Genomic DNA, 20,802 nt, shown 5'->3' on the forward strand with positions numbered 1-20,802 from the left:
TGTACAGTAATTTAAATTATTATATCAAAGTTAGGTAACAGAATTGTGGCTATGCAGGAAAATGTCCTTATCTACAAAAGATAAATGCTGAAGTATTCGAGTGAAATGTCATACTCTCTGTGACTTACTTTCAAATGATTCAGAGAAGAAAGTATTTATGGAGAGAGAAAGAAAATGCAAAGGTGGCAAACTTTAGCAATTGGTTAACTGGAGGAAGAGGCTGTAGATGTCCATTGTGTTACTCCTTTAATTTTCTGTAGGTGAGGGAAAGGTACCAAGAAGGAAGAAAGGGTAGGCATTTCTCATCAATTCATACCTCGGAAACACAGAGTCCAAAGAAAAGTCCAAAGTCCAAAGGCTTACATTTCATGTGAACATCCAAGGAGACCAATAGTAATTTTCTAATGTCAAATTTCTGAAAAATCATAAAGACTGGAACACACCTGACTAAGACCATTTGTAGGTAACTTAAAACCTTTTTCTGGCGGTTCTGGTCCTTCTAGGTCTTCATATATCATTCCTGGAATTGCCAGTTGTTCAAAATAAGCCTCCAAATGATCATCATAAAACATTTCATCATCAATATCATCATCTATTGATAAAATCGAGAAAAAATAGGACATGCTTTAAAGTAGTGACTAAGCAATAATTTGTAATTAGAAAGGCCAATAAGACATAAATGAGTCAATGGACTAAGATTTTGGTGTTTTTTTTTTTGACATGAGAAAACTATTGTAACTTCAGTCAATTATAAACCATTATGAACATTTTAATACAAGATAAATATTTAACCTCTTTGAGATGACAGGACAGAAACAGACCCTGGCATGTTATCAAAAGTCAGGATACAATAAATGTAGCATCACAAATCAATGAGAAGAAAGCAGACTTTCCAGAAAATGGTGTGGCAAATGGTTACCTCTATCAAAAAAGTATAGATAAGCCTATCACAGGAGAAGTAAAAGGAAGAAAGGGAGGAAGGAGGGAGGAGGGAGGGAAGGAGAAAGGCCACTGCAGGGGTTTTCAACACTGTAACACCCAGCTCAGCAAGCACAAAATAAAACATGACCTCTCAATCAGTCATGGTCTTCTAAGTTGGCAATGTCCTTTTAGAGGTCAATTTTGCAATCAACATTAAGAGTCTCAACAACACTCATCACCTATGTCTTAGCAATTCTGTCTACAAGAATCTAGCATACTAAAGCAATCAAAGATTAGATACATTCAGGTCTATGATTATTTATCCACTATTCCAAAATCCAAAAAAGTCTGAAAACTCCTTTGGTAGCAAAACCTGCTCTCCATGGATGTGATGCTCACTCAGCTCATCAGCCTGGTTTTCAAAGCCATGCATAATGTGGCCCCAGTCTACTTTTCTGGGCTTATTCACCAATGTGGCCTCCTATAGGTGCTGTAAACTTGCCACACAAGACCCCTGGCTGTTTCCCAAAACACAACCCACGTGCTTACAGCAGGGCCTTTGCTGATGCTGTTCCTGCTTCCTGACATGTCCTCCTCCTCCCATATCTAAGGCCTGGCACAGGCTCCAACCTTTTTCTAGAAACCTTCAGTACCTGCCTCAATCAGAGTTAATTTCTCACCCCCTATAATTCCCAGGCACATTTGGGGCCTGTTGGGTTTATGAAACCCAATCTGACAATTGGCTCTGCATCTCTTCTCTGCACCTGACTAAGGTGTCCGAGAGCAGAGGCCAAATATTTCATGGTTCCAGCTCACGCCTGTAATCCCAACACTTTGGGAGGCCGAGGTGGGCAGATCACTTTAAGTCAGGAGTTCCAGACCAGCCTCGCCAACATGGTGAAACCCTGTCTCTACTAAAAATACAAAAATTAGCCAGACATGGTGGTGGGCGCCTGTAATCCCAGCTACTCAGGAGGTTGATGCAGGAGAATCATTTGAACCCGGGAGGCGGAGGTTGTGGTGAGCCAAGATCACACCACTGTACTCCAGCAGGGGTGACAGAGTGAGACCCCATCTCCAAAAAAAAAAAAAAAAAAAAAAAAATTTCATGGTTCCCCCAATTTCTAAACACAGTGCTATATACCAAAGGGCACCTCCAGGTGACTACTCTGTACCCTAACAATGTTCAACTGAGGATGAGTATAATCATATCAGGATAGATATATAGAAATAAATTCTTGAATTCCATCACTTAATAGAAGTGGCCATTTGAGTGCTGGCAGGTAGGAAGAAAAGGTAAGGACAAAAAACCCAAAAAGTTGGCATCATAACTACTGCAACAAAGAAGAATAAAGTGGAGTGGCAAGGTGAAGACCAGGGAAACACAGGTTACTCTGCAGTACCAGAAGAATCTTCCAAGCTTGTTGATAACATAAGTTTCTCATTTTCTAATAAGCTAGTGTGGCTTAGGTCACTGTTTAGAGTCTTGTCTTCAAAATGTTTTCCAGCATCAAGCACAACAATCTATAAGAAACAAAATGGCAAGTAAGAGAAGCACATTCAGGGCTCTGAAGAGCATAGTACAAGGCTACAAAAAGGACCAAGTACGTTCTCAACCTCCAATGTGTTCAGTATCTGTAAATCACAGCTTAGGCAATAAAGGGCTAGCAATTGTACATGTATTAATAATTTCTCTTTCCCCCATGCCACCTCCCTCACCTGACCTACCCAATAGAACATCCTTAAAACTTAAGGCTTCCCTCAAACTGTGCACATGCTCAGAGAGGCTTGTAATATAGTAAGTACACAAATACATAACTGAACTTGAGCGACACAAGGCTTAGGAGAAAGTGAAGATAACAGCAAAGCTAGACCCGGCAGCCTGTATCTAAGGAACTCTGCACCATTACATTGGAAAAATCAATTTCTCTGCTCCTCAACCAGGGAACATGTAACCCTAAAGGGCACGCAGCCATTTAATAAGGATACTCAAGGCCCAGAATGAAAATGTAACATTTCCCTCTCAGTGTGATTATATTTCATATATATTACATATATATATGTAAATAACACCAGCATAGGAATTATATTGCAAAAATGCGCACTGATTTTTAAGACGGAAACATGGAATCTTAATCCAATTTTACATTTAGAGAGAACAGTGCTGAGCTTTTCTCACAAATAACTAAGCACCAGGGGCATCAAGGACTACTATAATCTACTGTTATTTAAAATAGATGATCACTTAAAATATGGCAAATGTTAACAGCTGTGCCATATAAACTCTGAGCTTTGAAAGTTTTTATAATATAAAAATTGGGAAAAAATCTGTATGGGAAAGCACAATATGTAAAACATCCCTGTCTTTTTGGTCATGTTGGCTACTGAGAACGCCGTGTACTCTGCCATGCTTGGTCCCTAGAAAATGTCTCCATTCTCACAAAGTGGCATAGCTCCACAGGTGAGATGAGACCTACACATAGTAGCAGCTCCCTTCAGTCTGTTTTCTAACACATTTATTTTCCCCTATTCTCATTTCTTCCTCTTTTTAATCAAGCATCTCATGTTTCTATACGTTGCTTTCCAGTTTTAAGGTCCCTTATATTATTAATTTCAAAAATTAATTAATTTCAACTTCACTACACCTAACTTCCTCTAAAAAGCATCTCTCGCACTTGAAACTTACTAGGGGTCACATACAGGATGAGTGCATAGGGTAGGGTCAACAAACATTCTGTGCAAGGGCCAGATAATAAATACTTCAGGCTTTATGAGCAGTACAATCTCTGTCACAGCTTCTCAATTCTGCTGTTGTAGCACAAATAACAGCCATAAACAAAACATATACAAACGGGCACAACTGTATTCCAATAAAACTTTACAAAAACAGCCAGCAGACTGGATGCAGGCCATAAGCTATGGTTTGCCAATCGCTGGCACAGGGAAATAACTTTTACTTTAGACCCTTTTGCAATCATTCTATAAAAATCAACTTTACAACTCTTACAAAACAAAAAGTGTGCCTCCTTTTTATAAGTTTTAACAGTGTTTAGTTGATATTTTGTAAGTAAGTCTCATAAATTCATGACTGCATGCCTGAAATCCAGGTTTGGTGGTAATGTTGGGCATAAACTGTTTATCTTCTCAGCATCTCTCCTTTGAAGAGCCCATCCTTTATACTTCACGTGGTCCAGTGGGGTTGTCACTTGCATTCCTCTATCTGCGCATGTATACACACTCATGCACAAGCACACACACAGAAGTGGACATTAGATCCAGGCTCATCCCAACCCACCCCTTGGCACAGTGATTTGCAGAGTGGAGGACATATGAGCCAAGTGAGCTCATTAGACCTGTCTTTTTTCTCTTTTCTGATCACAAGTGTTAAGAGTATAGGCTTGTGTTGCCGACAAATGAGACAGCTTCTCTATCATTTAACAAATTATTAAGTGACAACTAAGGGCCAAGAACCATTCCAGACACTCAGGCACTCAGGATACAATGAAACACACACACACACACACACACACACACACACACTTGCCCTCATGGAGCTAACACTCTAGATGAAGCCACACACACACACACACACAAATGCTTGCCCTCATGGAGCTAACACTCTAGATGAAGCCAGTACAGAGTGAAGCAGAGCAAACAGATGGACTCAGCTCTGACATCACCATGCCCAAGAATACAGTCCCGAGGCACCAGCACTACCCCGAACCTTCTCATTACTTGAGAGAAACTCCCATTTTTACTGAAGCTGGATAAGTTAGAGCTCTACTAGAAAAAAGTAGATGACATCTAACTAATATTAACAGTTATATATGCGAAATATGAAATTTTACTGCCCTATAATACTCCAGAAAATGATAACAAATATATAAAAGGTTACCTCGGGTTCCTTATTATTCATCCATGACTGTAAATGAAAATCAATAGGTGAATCTGTATAAGAAAACAAAAACAAACTGAGAGACCAGGTTATTTTATCAACCAAATACCCAACGATACCTAAAAATAGCAAGAAATATTCTTCTCTTGAAATAGAATAAAAGCACTTTTAAATGATGTATACAAATCCATCATAGGTCAGTTACATGTTTTTAAATGTTAGGGTGGGGAATTCATAAAAAAAATTGTACCAAAGAACTTGAATATGTATCTAATCAAGACTTTACAGCTAACTTTTGCTTTGAAGGAGATGTGGAGAGAGAAACAAGAGAAATGGCACCTTGAGTAAGCAAAGGGACAAACCCAAATAGTGGGACAAACTACAGTGTGACTGACTTAGAGTATTTCAACAAGGCACTGACACATGAGACGCAACAAAGGTGCTGCAGCATAACAAAACCTCTCTCAGACCCCCATTCACACAAATCAATACGAACAACTGTATCAGATAATAAAAAAATAATCACTAAGTTCGTTAGCTGTGTTAATAGCACTGTGGTTATGTAAGAAAATGTCCACACTTTTGGAGATGCATACTGAAATACGCACAAATGGCATCTAAAATTTTAAAATATCAGAAAAAAGTAGTGAAAAGGAGAGATGATGCAAGTATGACAAAATCTTATACCAATGGATAGGTACATGGGAAGTTTTTTTAATTGATACATACAATTCATATATCATTAATTCACTCTTTTAAGGTATACAGCTCAGTGGCTTTTAGTATGTTCACTAGGTTGTGCGGCCATCACCACTATTTTCATTATTCCAAAATGAAACACTATACCCATTAGCAATCACTCCCCATTCCCGCTACCTTCCAGCCTCTGACAACCAATAATTTACTTTCTGTTATTTGCCATTCTGTATCTATAGATTTCCCTATGGATAAACAGAACCATACATTTTGTGGCCTTCTGTGTCTTTCTTCTCTCACTTGGCATGTTTTCAAGGCTCACCTGTATTAAAGCACGTACCAGTACTTTGCTCCTTTTTGTGGATGAGTAATACTCCACTCACGTGGCCATACTACATTTTCTTTGTCCATTCATCAGTTGATTAACATCTGAATTGCTTCCACTTTTTGGCTATTATGAGTAATGCTGCTATGAACATTCATGTACAAGGTTTTGTGTGAGGTCGGACACAGTGGCTCATGCCTGTAATCCCAGCACTTTGGGAGGCTGAGGCGGGTGGATTACTTGAGGTCAGGAGTTCGAGACCAGCCTAGCCAATATGGCTAAACCCCGTCTCTACTAAATGTACAAAAATTAGCTGGGTGTAGTTGTGCATGCCTGTAATCCCAGCTACTTGCAATACTGAGGCAGGAGAAACACTGGATCTCAAGAGGCAGAGGCTGCACTGAGCCGAGATCACACCACGCACTGGGTGTGACAGAGCAAGACTCTGTCTCAAAAACAAAACAAAACAAAACAAAAACAAGTCTCTGTGTGGATATGTGGTTTCCTTTCTCTTGGGTATATACCTAGGAGTGCAAATGCAGAGCCACGTGGTAACACAATGTTTAACATTTTGAGGAACTGTCAAATTGCTTTCCAAAGTGGCTGTGCCACTTTACATTTCTACCAATAATGTATGAGGATTTCAATTTCTCCATATCCTCACAAACACGTTATTTTCCTTTTTTTTTTTTTTTTGTTATAGTTAGCCTAGAGATTGTGAAGCAGCATCTCATTGTGGTTCTGTTTTTATTGCTTTTTGTTTGTTTGTTTTTGTTTTTGAGACAGAGTCTCTCTCTGTCACCCAGGCTGGAATGCAGTGGTGCAAATCTCGGCTCACTGCAACCTCCACCTCCCAGGTTCAAGTGATTCTCCTGCCTCAGCCCCCCAAGTAGCTGGGACTACAGGCGCCCGCCACCACACCCAGCTAATTTTTGTTGTTTTAGTAGAGGCAGGGGTTCACCATGTTGGCCAGGCTGGTCTCGAACTCCTGACCTCAAATGATCCACTCACCTCGGCCTCCCAAAGTGCTGGGATTACAGGTATGAACCATTGTGCCCAGCCTCACTGTGGTTTTGAATTGCATTTCCTGGATGTCTAATGATACTGGGTATATTTTCATGTGTTTACTGGCCATTTGTACAAGTTCTTTTTTTTTCTTTTTGAGATGGAGTTTCGCTCTTATCACCGAGGATGGAGTGCAATGGGGTAATCTCAGCTTACCACAACCTCCACCTACCGGGTTCAAGCGATTCTCCTGCCTCAGCCTCCCGCGTAGCTGGGATTAAAGGCATGTGCCACCATGCCCGGCTAATTTTGTATTTTCAGTAGAGACGGGGTTTCTCCATGTTGGTCAGGCTGGTCTCGAACTCCCAGCCTCAGGTGATCTGCCCGCCTTGGCCACCCAAAGTGCTGAGATTACTGGCGTGAGCCGCCGTACCCGGCCCAGTCTTTTCCCTTTCTTCACAGTGTCTTTTGAAGCATAGAAGTTTTTAATTCTGAAATCTAATTCATCTATTTTTTTCTTTTATTGCTTGAGTGATAATACCACTCTTTTCTTTCATATATATAACATTTTTCATCAAGAGAAATACAAACCTCCCTTAAAATTTTTCTAACATATAATGTGTACTCATTCATCAATCTCACAACATACAATCAGGCAAGTCCTTTTGAGCACTGAACTAGTTTGGAGTTACAGAATACCACACTATATAAGTGCATAGAATGTACTTTTCAATTTCAAGTTTTGATTTGATGAAAGAAAGTGAATGTGGAGTACTTAAAAGGAATCAGACAGCAGAAGCCTATGATGTTTTTAAACAACTTTCCCTATATTTTTATTTATTTATTTATTTTCGAGATAGGGTCTGGGTCTGTCTCCCAGGCTGGAGTGCAATGGCATGATCACCTTGATCGCCTGGGCTTAAGCAATCCCACCTCAGCCTCCCAAGTAGCTGGGACTTAACGCGCACAGCACTATACCCTGCTAATTTTTGTATTTTTTGTACAGACAGAGTTTCACCTTGTTGCCCAGGCTGATATTGAACTCCTGGGCTCAAGCCATTCACCCACCTCAGCTGGAATTACAGACATGAGCCACAGTGCCTGACCCCCCATATTTTTGTAGTTTCTTCTCCACATCTAATTTGAGAGCAATTTTTCTTTTTGAGACGAAGTCTTACACTGTCACCCAGGCTGGAGTGCAGTGGCACGATCTCGGCTCACTGCAACCTCCACCTCCCGGGTTCAAGAGATTCTCCTGCCTCAGCCTCCCGAGTAGTTGGGATTACAGGTAGCCAGTTCCACGCCTGGCTAATTTTTGTATTTTTAGGAGAGACAGGGTTTCGCCATGTTGGCCAGGCTAGTCTTGAACTTCTGACCTCAGGTGATCTGCCCACCTCAGCCTCCCCAAGTGTTGAGATTACAGGCGTAAGCCACCATGCCTGGCCCGAGGGCAATTTTTCAAATGACTTACCCTTGAGTATTTCCAATGCATTCAACCTAGTTTTCTTAGAAACAGTAATTTCTTTTAGAACTTATAATTCATCAGTTTTATAAAAAAAATAGGCTTAGAAACAAAATTGACTCTCGATAAGAATATAAATTAATTAGTGGGAGAAAAGTGGAAGATACACTAAAAACAGGCGTGTCTTGAACATAAAGTATGCTGTGGCCATCTGACAGCATGGTTTCCAAAGCAAAGAGAATTTCAGCTGAAATCAGTCAACAAGGTTAAGCGGAGACCTTTTCTATAAAAGTACCATAAATATGGTATTATAGGTACAATGCGAACCAAAGCATTTTCAGTTTACAATATGATAGTACAAGATGACTACATCGAAGCCAGCAGTGACAATGCATGCATCCAGTCCCAGCTACTCGAGAGGCTGAGGAGGGAGAATTGCTTGAGCCCAGGAGTTCGTGACCAGGCTGGGCAACACGGCTAGAACCCATCTCAAAATTAAGCAAAAAAAAAAAAAGGCCAGGCACAGTGGCTCATGCCCATAATCCCAGCATTCTGGCAGGCCAAGGCACAGCAGATCACTTGAGTCCAGGCGTTCAAGCCCAGCCTGGGCAACATGGCGAAACCCCGTCTCTATTAAAAACACAAGAAATTAGCCTAGCATGGTGGTGTGTGCCTGTAGACCAAGCTACTAAGGAGGCTGAGATGGGAAGATAGGTTGAGCAGCCCAGGAAGTTGAGGCTGCAGTGAGTTGTGATCACGCCACTGCACTCCAGCCTGGGCGACAGGAGTGAGACCCTGCCTCAAAAAAAAAAAAAAAAAAATCCAAAGATAAGGAAATGAAAAAGGAAATTAAAACATATGCATTAAGAAATAATTTCAAATAGTTCAGTACCTTGTGCTTGTTCCACTGGTGAAGTCCTGTTGAAGAGATCTTGGCCCTGCAAGGATTCTGTAGCTCCAGCTGGCTCCTCTTCTGGTCCTGCTGTCTCCATTTGTAAAGCTGACTGTTTGCGGAGAGCATTTGACAAACGTTGACTTTCCACATAGCTCTTTTTCCTAGAGATAGAACTTTTTTATTAGGAAACAGAAGAACGATAAAATGTTAGTTACCTTGGGTAAATTTACAAAATATTTATTAATCAGTTATGTATTTCACCTCTTAAAAAGAAAAAATGGAAGCAATAAAAAAAAACATTTGAGTCTAGCCAGAAAACTACAACTGCTAACACTGCACTGTATTCTGGGGACTGAAGCAACATTTTGGGTCCAGTGATACACGGCCTACCAAAATCAAAGAGAACGTCATACTGTTACTCTTTCAAGCAGCAAAAAGTGGTTTTTTTACTTCCAAAATAAGTATCCTTGAAATTACCAGTCTACATACTTCAGCTTTCTAAAATCTGCAGACTTAAAGGATATTGGCATATTTGCCAAAATAGCCAAATCTGTGAATTAATAAAGGTTTCAATTGTTTTTACTTTTATCCCTAGTCCTAGTTCTTGTCCTTATCTTTCTTTCTACCTCTGCTGTTTTCTGTGTGGATGAAAGTATTTTTCTTACAGGCAATTTTCCTCCTACCCTACTCCAAAAGCTCTTGGGTCTAGAGCAGCTCACCACAGAAAGAGAGGGGTGGGAATGGAACTTCAGGAAAAAGCCTCTAAATGCAACAAATTCATTACATGACAAACTGATACCTAGAGCCAGACTCAAATTTGGCCAGGATGGATTTTTTTTAAAAGTCCTTCCATATTTCTCAAATCCCAACCTTTCATGCCTGAGGCAACTCTCCAATCCTAACTACAATTTACTTCCCAGTTTCTCCATCTCTTTACTGGGGCTGTAGTACATAAAAAGTCACTAGCTTAAGCCAAAGGTGCACTCGTGGGTAGGTACAGGAAAATTTCACTGAGTACAGGAAAGGAAAGGCATAGGTGGAAAGACTATACATAGTTACAAAGTCAAGGGGTAGCAAGGACAGAAAGGAAAAGGGGTGGGGGAGCCAGATGGTGATAGGAAGTAAATAAGTCAGGACAGTTAGGTCCATTTCCATGTTTAAAGCCCTCCCTGAGAAAAGCATGTAGTATGACCACCAGAACTTTAGAATGACAGGGACAGTTGAGAGCAGGGCACACTACATTCACCACCATCCCTCTAAAAATGCTAATTCCTCAAAACTACAGCTATCCCATATTTTTATTAGCTCAAAAAAATTTTTCAAACTCAGTCATAAGTTTCCAGTTAAAGAGGCAAGAGCAACTTCCAAGTGTCCAATAAAATGACAGTAAGGAAATCTATAAAAGTGAAGCAATCTGGGTAAGAACTACCAGTCCTAACCCACGCTTACCCCAGATTCTGGAATCTGAAAAGCAGATGGGGTGTGCAGGGGGAAAGAAAGCCACAATCCAAGAACAGAAGGGCCCGGAAGCAGAAAAGGAAACAAATCTGCCAGGGAGAAACACAAAAATGTTCCGTGACTACAGTCAGAAGGAGGGCAGGAGGGAGTCGGAGAACGCAGGAGGGGGGGGGACTGAAAGCCCGGCATGAAGCATGGCAGGAGCACCCACCCTTCTTTCCCACCCGAGAGACAACAGCCATGCACACACGACAATGAGCACCTGACAATGGGGAGGGAAAGGCTTGCCTGCAATCAAGGCACAGAAAATGCCTGTAGAGAACGAAGCGACGGCAGTTACAGCGGCCCAGAAGAAAGCATTAAACATCTGGCATAAAATTTAAGACTCCAACCTGCACACTCTACAGTAAATGGCCAGGAACAACGTCCCTCTTGTGTGGAAGCCAATGAGAAATAAGAGTTACATACACAACAGATAAGGATGCCCACACTAGGCAGCCTAGAAGACAGCCACAAATCAGACAAGAAAAAAAGGAGCAGCTCAAGAGACAAAAATAAAAATGAACAAACTACGCAAGCAGCCCCGGATAAAAGGAACAGTTTACAGAACTTTCAAAATTTCTAATTACAATCTTCAGAAGTATCCATGTAGCTGTTACAGTCAACCCTCGGTATACATGGGGGACTGGTTCCAGGACCCCCGCGTGTACCAAAACATGCAATATTCAAGTCCTACAGTTAGCACTGACTACACTCGGGTTTCACATCCACGAATACTGTATTTTCCATCCACATTTGGTTGAAAGAAATCTGCTTGTAAGTGGAAGCACACAGTCGAAACTTGGGTTGTTCAAGGGTCAAGTGTACATCCACAAAAAGGGCCCATTAAAAAAAAAGGTCAAAAAAAGAGCTCTCATGATGAAAATTATGATTGCCAAATGATTTAATGAGCAGGAAAAAAAAAAGAAACTTACCTAGAACAATGTCTTTTTGCACTAAAACAGAAAAAAAGGGAAAAAAAAAGTAGATATAGAACAACCCAGGCAATCCGAAACAGTAGTTCTGGAAAAAGAAAAGGAAAAACTAGAAGAAAAACCATAGTTATCTAGAACTGATCTCCAAACCAATGCCAATTAGAATTCAGTGAATGGAGGAAAATAGCCCCACCCACAAGGGACTCAGACGGGATTCTAAAATTTCCAGAGAGAAAACACAGTTCAGATAAAAAACCAACTATCAAGATTATACCAGACTTCATGTACAATGTAGCAATATCTTCAAAATTGTGTGAAAATTTATTTTCATCCTAAAATTCTGTACTCAGCTAAAGTATTAATTTATTCCAAGATTAGAATAAAGACATTTTGAAACACAAATTCCCTCCTCCCCAAGAAGGGGTCAAAGAAGCCATCCCTCACCGGGAGACTGAGGCCATGCCTCTCCAGGCTGCTGACCCTCCAGTATAGTGTCCCAAGAAGCCCTATACTCAGACCAGCAACTCAGGGCTTCAGACTGTTCAAGAGTCAAGAGCTAGCTCTAAGCACTTACCTCTCCCCAGGCACTGAGTCTAAGACTTCACCTCACCAGGCCTCCTGTCTTCCATGAACAAGGACCAACAAGACCAGTTTCCAGAGCTCCTGGCCTCCAGCAAGAGTCAAGAGGATACCCTCAAGATGCCCTCCCATCCCTGACATTTATGGTTTCCTCACAGCAACAGGTGAGTGGGACTAACTTCACAATGCCCTTTACTGATTTTCAGCTCCTAAAAGCAGCCCGGGATGCCTCACTGCTGGCACTCCAAGCCCCTTGAAGACTGCACAGCCCTTCTACTCCCCAACAAACAAAACCCTTCTACTGTGCCTTCTATAATTTACAGAGCTGGGTTGACAAGATCTGCCATTCCTGAATCTCTTCTCTGAACATTCCTTTCACCTTACTGCTTTAATGAAAGCCTGAATAGCCTGTGAGGACATTGCTACCCCCAAGCTCTGACAAGTGGGGACCCTCATCTCTCCCACAGCCGTGGCATCATCACCTGGTGTGGAGATGGAATATATACGCCCTTCTTGCCCTCAGTGCCACTTCCAGGTCGCTCTCCCTAGAGCCTCACAGCTTTGAATCACCTACTACCCCTCTTGCCTCTAGTACCACAACTATATGAGGCTAACCCCACCTGCACCTCCAACCCATCTGTGCCACCACATCACTCTCCCTCCCCCTGTCCATACCCTCTCCTCCTTCTTAACCTAAAGCCCATGGCCAATCTTACATCCTCAGCAACCTTATCCCTCACTCCCTTTATAAACTACAACCCTGGTTAAATCCAATTCTCTGCCTCCTCTTCACCTGCACTCCTACAGCTCAGTGTAGCTGGGGAAACATCACAATCACCCTGAACAGTCACGCCCATGGCCCTCAAGTTGGGCCCTTGATGTTGTCCAGGAATCCTAACATTTCAACCCTGTCCATTCATTTTCCTATGCTCCCATGTGATAATTTTACATCTTTTTTTTAAACCACCAACTCCTCCTCCTCCACCCTCACTCTGACTTGATGACTATGGTTCCTACTTCACTAACCCTACTTTCAGCCTGAAGCACTGAAAAGGTAACCTCCACAGATTCTCTACCCACCCAGGCGGTCCTCCCACCTGTTCCCACAGAGGAACTGTCCGCAGTCCTACCCAGCTAAAGCCACTCCCCACACTGCACATTGTGGCCTACCCTCTCTTACTGACACAGACATTGCTGCAGCAATTCTCTTCCCTTTCTACATCAGCAAGTTTTACCCTTTCCAGGAGATTATTCCTATTATCACGTAAACATGCAGCAACTTCTCCCACCACAAAAAAAAAGTGAAACTTCTCTTCACCCACTACAACCATCCAGCTGTCATAACCTCGTTTCTCTGCTCCCTTTCGCAGCAAAACTCCACAAGCTGTCTATTGCCTCTAACAGTAACTCCCATTCTCTCTGAAACTCATTCTGAGTAGGCCACGGTGCCTGTCCCTACTTCCACCAAACTACTTATTGGAGTTACCAATGACCTAATCTATGCTAATTCCAAGGGTCAATTCTTTGCCCTCATTTTATTTGACATAGTTGGATAACTCTTCTTTTATACATGCTCTTGACATGGCTTCCAGGATGCTTGTTTTCCTCCTGCCTCTGATCACTAACTCTTAATCTCGCTGTTGATTCCTCCTGTCCCCAGCTTCTCACTGTGAAGCATCCTGAGGACCAGGCCTGGTTGCTTTCTTCCATCTGCCTCACTCCCGGACAATCAAGGCTCTGTGCCCATGCTGCTCCCACTCTCGCCTCCTACAGTCTCTTTTTCCACACAACAGCCAGAGTGGGCCTTTTTTTGAGACAGGGTCTCACTCTGTCACCCAGGCTAGAGTGCAGTGGTGCAATTATGGCACACTGCAGCCTGGATCTCCTGGGCTCAAGTGATTCTCACGGTGGGACTTTTAAAACACAATTCAGACGGAGCCCTCTAGTGGCTTCCCATATCTCTGAGTCAGAGTCAAGGTCCTGCTCACCACCTCCCCAGCCTCCCTGCTGCTCTGTGAACCACACGGGCTACACTCCTGCCTTAGTTCCTTCAGGCTGGCCGCACCTTTGGCCTGAAGTCTGCTTCCCCCTGGCATCCACATAGTTAACTCCCTCCCTCAAGTCTTGGCTCATATCTTTTTTCTTTTTTTTTTTTGAGACAGAGTCTCACTCTGTTGCCCAGGCTGGAGTGCAGTGGTGTGATCTCAGCTCATTGCAACCTCCACCTCCCAGGTTCAAGCAATTCTCCTGCCACAGCCTCGCAAGTAACTAGGATTACAGCCACATGCCATTACGCTTGGCAAATTTTTGTGTTTTTGGTAGAGATGGGATTTCACCATGTTGGCCACGCTGGTCTCGAACTCCTGACCTCAGGCGATCTACCCGCCTTAGCCTTCCCAAGTCTTGGGATTACAGGCATGAGCCGTCGTGCCCGTGGCTCATATCTTATGTCCACAATGAGACCCATACTGACCACTGCCTTCAGCCTACCTAATAACCCTCCTTATTATATTCTATTTTTTCCTAGCACTTTTCCCTTTCAATATACTATAAAATTAGCATATTTTAGTGTCTTGTTTAACATCTGTTTTAGTCACTGGTATTTCCTAACCACCTGGAAAAGTGTGTGGCACACAGTAGGCACTCAGTCAAAATTACACACTGAAAGAATGAATACACAAGGGTTAACATCTTTAACATAAAGCACTTACATATAAAGGCTATCAAGAGGCAATTCACAACATAAATATAAGGAATGAATAGACATTAAAGTAGGTTCAATCCCATAAATACTCAAATACAAACTTAAACACAGAAAACAAGATTGTCTATAATACCACCATTACCATTTTGGTTTTTTAGACTTCCAGACTTTCTTCCATGCATATATACATGTGTATTATATAAATTATTTTTACCTCTAAAATTCAAAGATTAAAAATAGCACCATCAAATGTTGGGCAGGGCTGGGAGAAGTCGGCATTCAGAATAAACTGGTACAAGTTTTCTAAAGAGCAATGTGTTAATTTGTAATGGTCTTTAAAATAAACTATTTTTTCCTCAGCAATTTAAACCTTAGAAATCCTAATAATATCCTAGATGTGAAAAATGTATATATAAAGGTACACATAGGGAAGTTTATTACATTTATAATAGCAAAACTGCAATAATCTAAATGACCAACATAGACCTGAGTATAGTTATTAACATTATGACACAGATTCATATTAATTGTAGTTGAAAGCTGAACATAATACTGCATCTTAATGTTTTGTGTAATAAACAGAATAAGAGTTTAATCTTATTTTGTAAAAAAAAAAATTTATTTTCATTTTTCTTTTTCTGTAGCCTCATATTAGAAGTAAAAAGAAGATTTAAAGGCATAAATGCACATACAAAATAGTATGGAAGACTACAAATAAAAATGTACTCAATGGCTGTTCTCTAGTTAGTGGGATTACAGGCCTTTACTGTCTTCCAAATAATTTTCTATATTCTCTATTTTTTTCAAAAGCACATGTTACTTTTAGAATCCAAAAAAAAAATGTTTTGAAAGACTAAACATGTGATTAATAATGCATAAAGAAAACTCTTGGCCGGGCGCGGTGGCTCACACCTACAATTCTAATCTCAGCACTTTGGGAGGCCAAGGCAGGCGGGGCGGTTCACTTGAGGTCAGGAGTTTGAGACCAGCCTGGCCAACACGGTGAAACCCCATCTCTACCAAAAATACAAAAACAATTAGCTGGGCGTGGTGGCACCTGCCTGTAATCCCAGCTACTCAGGAGGCTGAGGCAGGAGAATCGCTTGAACCAGGGAGGCAAAGGTTGCAGTGAGCCAAGATCACACCATTGCACTATAGCCTGGTCAACGGAGTGAGTGAAACTTCGCCTCAAAATAAAAGAAAAGAAAACTCTTCAAGATTCTTAGAATTAATCAGAATTAATTACATACACAATCATATTGTCATTTTCCACAAGACTGCATAAGACCCACTTTTAACATAGTACAAGCAAATGAAGGTATGAACTTACTCATCATCCTGGAAGCTAAGCTGTAACCTCTCTCTTGGTTCAGCATCACTCTGGCTTCCAGGAGATGACCCGGATGGGACTGAAAATCTCCCTTCTACTAAGTAAGATGCCTGGATATCAGGATACCTATACAAAAAAATTTGTTTTAATTGTTAAGAATTAAATTACAGATATTTAAATGTCATCATGACATAGGGCTGCGTGACAGTAAAACCAACCACCAGGGGTAAAAACAAATAGGGCCCCTGTATTTCAAACCATCATCCTCTGTGCAAAGCATGGAAACCTGTGGCTCGGCAATAGGGAGTTTATCTGTATTCAACAAAACAGTCACAAAAATCTTAAAGCTAAAAGAGCTGAGAGTGTTAATACAACCCCTTCATCCCAAAGGTCAAGATGGTGCTCCTCACTAAATGTTTAGGTTGAGAGAAGACAAGAAAGTGGCCAGTTTAAGCATAGGCAAACTTTATATATTATGCAAGACCCTACATGTAATGGATGTGTAAACTATACACAATCCTGTTGAAGATACAAAACAAGGTGTATTTAACCAAACATCAATCTGGTAATAAAACAGAAATTTTAAAAGTAAAGAAAATAAAAGCTGGTTGAGTTTTGGGGGTTTTTTTAGAGACAGAGTCTCCCTCTGTCATCCAGGCTGGAGTGCAGTGGCCCAATCTCAGCTCACTGCAATCTTCGCCTTCCGGGTTCAAGAGATTCTCCTGTCTCAGCCTCCCGAGTAGCTGGGATTAGAGGCATGCGTCATCACGCCTGGCTAATGTTTGTATTTTTAGTAAACAGGGTTTCGCCATGTTGGCCAGGCTGGTCTCGAACTCCTGAACTCAAGTGATCTGCCCGCCTTGGCCTCCCAAAGTGCTGGGATTACAGTCATGAACCACCACGCCCAGCCTGGTTGAGTTTCTAAGAAAGAGAAACTTGACTTCAGGAGCTGAAAGTTACTAGAATGACAAGAGCCAAGTTACCTCAGAAACCTAGGACAGATTGAAAGCTGGAAGAGAAAGAGAAAGACAGCCATACAAGTCCAGTAAAGAGTAAACCTGGCTGAAATGAATTAAAAAGTGAGGCTCTGTCATACCTCTAAATAGATCCAATGACCCAAAACTCTAGTCACAGGTGACTGGATTTGGAACAGACACCTAACCTAAGATGGACCAGAAACTCATGAGATATCAAGAGACAGTTCATTACTTAACTTTTGTAGCTAGAAATGTAATTCATAGATGTCTTTTGAGAATTTGTGTTGCCATATTCTGTAACATTAACAGAAAAGCAAATAAAACCAGTGTATTAAAAAAGAGAAGAGGCCGGGTATTGTAGCTCACACCTGTAATCCCAACGCTTTGGGAAGCTGAGGCAGGAGGATCACTTGAGCCCAAGAGTTCAATAGCCTAGCTAACACAGCAAGACCCTATCTCTACAAAATATTTTTTTAATTAGCAAAAAAAAGAGAGAGAGAGAGAAGACAATGAGTTATACAGAGAGAAACAGAGTGGGATGACAAAAACCCAAGTCCTGATGGCTTCCCAAATCTCAATTCCTGTCCCTTCTTGCAGCAAAGCTCTGCACTCCTCCCCTTGATGCCAAGAGGTACTCCTATAACCTTACGATTAATTTGCCTTTGAACTTCGCTAACACAACTTGTTTTACATTACTAGCCGTTAGTATGACTGAACTAATACAAATCCAAAACACTATAGACAAAAAAAAAAAAAAAAAAATAGACCAAAATAGGTAACTGGTGCTCAAATCCCAAACCCACCCAAACCTATCCATTGAAAAGGCAATGCAGTGGAGAAAGAGACAGTAAATTCTGTCTTTTCTATATTCATTCCACATATTTGCCCATCTACCTCATAGATAAAAAGCTCAAGCTTGACTGAGAAACAGAACATAAATATCAGCATGCTATAGGCTTTATGGACCTGGAAAAAAATCTGCTCAAACAAATCTTACCTGTTATCAGTGCTGGATCTATTCCTAGCAAGTGTGGAAACAGCAACAGGCAAGCCAAGATTTGAAGAAAGAGTGACATTTTCCAAAATCCCACTGTTACCAAATAATGAATTGGTGAGAAAGCTTGGAAATGATTCTTCTGCTATACCTCGAAAATCTTCCATCTCACTGCAATAACAAAAGTATTTCTATAGGTCACATTATTACTATAAAATGTTTTTAAATGATTAAAAGCATTGTCTTAGAAAACTAATAAATCTTGGGAAAAAAATCGTTTTTTTAGCATCAGTAAGGGGGAAATAGGCAAATAGTCTAAGGTAAAATAAATCTCAGAATACTTTGCTACTTTATAGATGAGAATAGAAACCTTAAACATTAAACTTACCTTCTTATAATTAACATAATGATGCAATACAACACATTTTAATTTGCCCTTTGCTTGGTGTAGCAAGGAAAATGAATTACTACAAACTTATCTAGTAAAGAAAGCAAAGATGGTATAACACTGATGGTATATACAAATGATTTTAGGACATATTTAAAAGTTTGGTAGTTACACACTCATTCTAATACGGAACAGAAAAAGTACAACTAGCAAAAATCTAGCCCGGATCTCACAGTGTTGTTAAGACTGAATTAAAAAGTGAACCCATTCAAAGAAAAATTTTCAGTTAAAGTATAGTTGGCACATGGACAAGGTAAAAGTGGTGAAAGGGGAACCCAAATGACTAAATCTGGAAAACACCAGCACAAAACCTATGCTATTACTAGAGAACCTGACCACGGTGCTCTGAAGATGTTAGCCAGTCTCAACAATTTTTCAGAGTACGTATCATATACACACTGCATGGAAATCAGTAAAGGAAATAATGACAGGAGGATAAAAAGATAATCAGGAAAAGCTAAAAAAAATGAGAGGATATTGGCAATGTGCCTTGAAGACTGAGAAGAACTTTTGCTGGCAGAGTATGGGATGAGAGAGTTTATTTCAGATGACAAACACGAGCCAAGAAGGAAAAGAATTAAATTTTATTGCATATCTACTAACTTAGCTCACTGAATCCACAGAAAATCTTACAATGTAGGTATTATCCCATTTGACAGGTGAAGAAACAAACTGAGAGACTAAATTAGCTCAATTTTCCCAAGGTTGCATAGTAAGATTCAAACCCAGGTCTGACTGGAAAATCCACTCTAAGTGCTAGGTCTATGCTGGCAGTAGCAAATACTCCAATGCATTTTGGCAACAGGTGAACAAAATAACACAGTAAACGAAGCTAGAATAAGAGAATGGAGCCAGATTCTAAAAGTCTGAAATGGTGTATTGGAAAGTTTGAACTGTATTCTGCAACCAACAAAGAACTGACACAATCTACCTATAATATGGGAAGGGAGAGGACTTAAAAACCTGGAAGACTATTCAAAGAGCTACTTCAGTAATAAAGGAGTATATTACGATCAATGACAAATTGGATTAAAGCATAGATTTTAGACAGTATGGGCTAATTATAAAATATAAAAAGAAAAAGAAGAAGTTTTATGACCACTAAAGAGATTATGAGGCCAGGTGCGATGGCTCATGTCTGTAATCCCAGCATTTTGGGAGGCTGCGGCAGGCGAATCACTTGAGTTCAGGAGCTCAAGACCAGCCTGGCCAACGTGGTGAAACCTTGTCTCTACTAAAAATACAAAAACTAGCTGGGCGTCATGGCGGGCACCTGTAATCCCAGCTACTTGGGAGGCTAAGGCAGGAGAATCACCTAAATCTGGGAGGTGGAGGTTGCAGTGAGCTGAGATTGCCTCCCTGCACTCCAGCCTGGGCGACGGAGTGAGACTCTATCCCCCCAAAAAATAAGAAGAACTTACTTGTTTTGGAATAGGAGTTAAAAGAAATTAAAGAATGTGTAAGCAGAAACTCAGTTCTATGTAAGAAAACCCAATTCCCCCTGAGAAAGAGAAAGAGCTGGAGCCCTTTAAAAATTATCTGCCTGTTTTTCTGTGGCTAGTGAGCCTTATCTCTCCTCCTTTCCCAGGCATTGTGAAAACCCTGTTTCTCTAGCTGTGCAGCTGCAAGGTCACTAGACAGATAAACTCAAGCCATAAAACACATTTTTCCTTGGAAAGTAAGAAATGATATAATGCATGTCTCAATTAATTGAATAACTGTCTTTGTTTCTTGCTTCTGTAATATGCTTCCTTCTGCACAGATCCCCCCCGCCGCCCCACGAAATCCTTAAAAGGTAACTTAACTCTTTGTTCAGGACTCAGACTTGTTCAGGGCTCAGACTTTTTGGATGTTAATCCGACTGGGCCGGTGCACCTAAATAATATATCCTCCTCAACCCCTCGGTCTGATTCCCAAATTATCCCACAACAGTTTATGAAGTGTCCATGCCCCTGTCTGAAGCCCACCTCTTCACTTTGCACTCGATCCCAACCCCTCACTGCACTGACAACCACTCTACCAATCGGCCCCCCTTCTTAACATGATCAAGTCTTCTGTCTGTGCAAGCCCTCCCACGCTGGGCATGCTGTTATTTCTCCCACCTTTTAAAAAAGCCTTCCTCTACCTCACACCCCCATT

At 41.1% G+C, this 20,802-nt stretch overlaps 1 protein-coding gene across 17 annotated transcripts in view; it reads right to left on the minus strand.

The window, feature by feature from the left end:
* Positions 1-20,802, minus strand: part of CEP192 (centrosomal protein 192) — a 130,067-nt gene that overhangs the window by 103,906 nt on the left and 5,359 nt on the right. For 11 of the 17 annotated variants that reach the window (XM_063716812.1, XM_063716821.1, XM_063716819.1 and 8 more), the window contains 6 exons: positions 18,219-18,386; positions 16,245-16,370; positions 9,197-9,372; positions 4,817-4,869; positions 2,325-2,445; positions 444-592 (listed from right to left, as the gene is read on the minus strand). In XM_063716812.1, the coding sequence (XP_063572882.1) occupies positions 444-592; positions 2,325-2,445; positions 4,817-4,869; positions 9,197-9,372; positions 16,245-16,370; positions 18,219-18,382 (789 nt within the window). In that variant the 5' untranslated portion in view covers positions 18,383-18,386. Of the gene's footprint in view, positions 1-443; positions 593-2,324; positions 2,446-4,816; positions 4,873-9,196; positions 9,373-16,244; positions 16,371-18,218; positions 18,387-20,802 lie in introns of those variants that run through there. The other 6 variants (XM_024235835.3, XM_054537615.2, XM_063716817.1 and 3 more) reach the window with 6 other exon arrangements.

This window comes from Pongo abelii, chromosome 17 (genome assembly GCF_028885655.2).
Source record: "Pongo abelii isolate AG06213 chromosome 17, NHGRI_mPonAbe1-v2.0_pri, whole genome shotgun sequence".
Classification (NCBI taxonomy): domain Eukaryota; kingdom Metazoa; phylum Chordata; class Mammalia; order Primates; family Hominidae; genus Pongo; species Pongo abelii.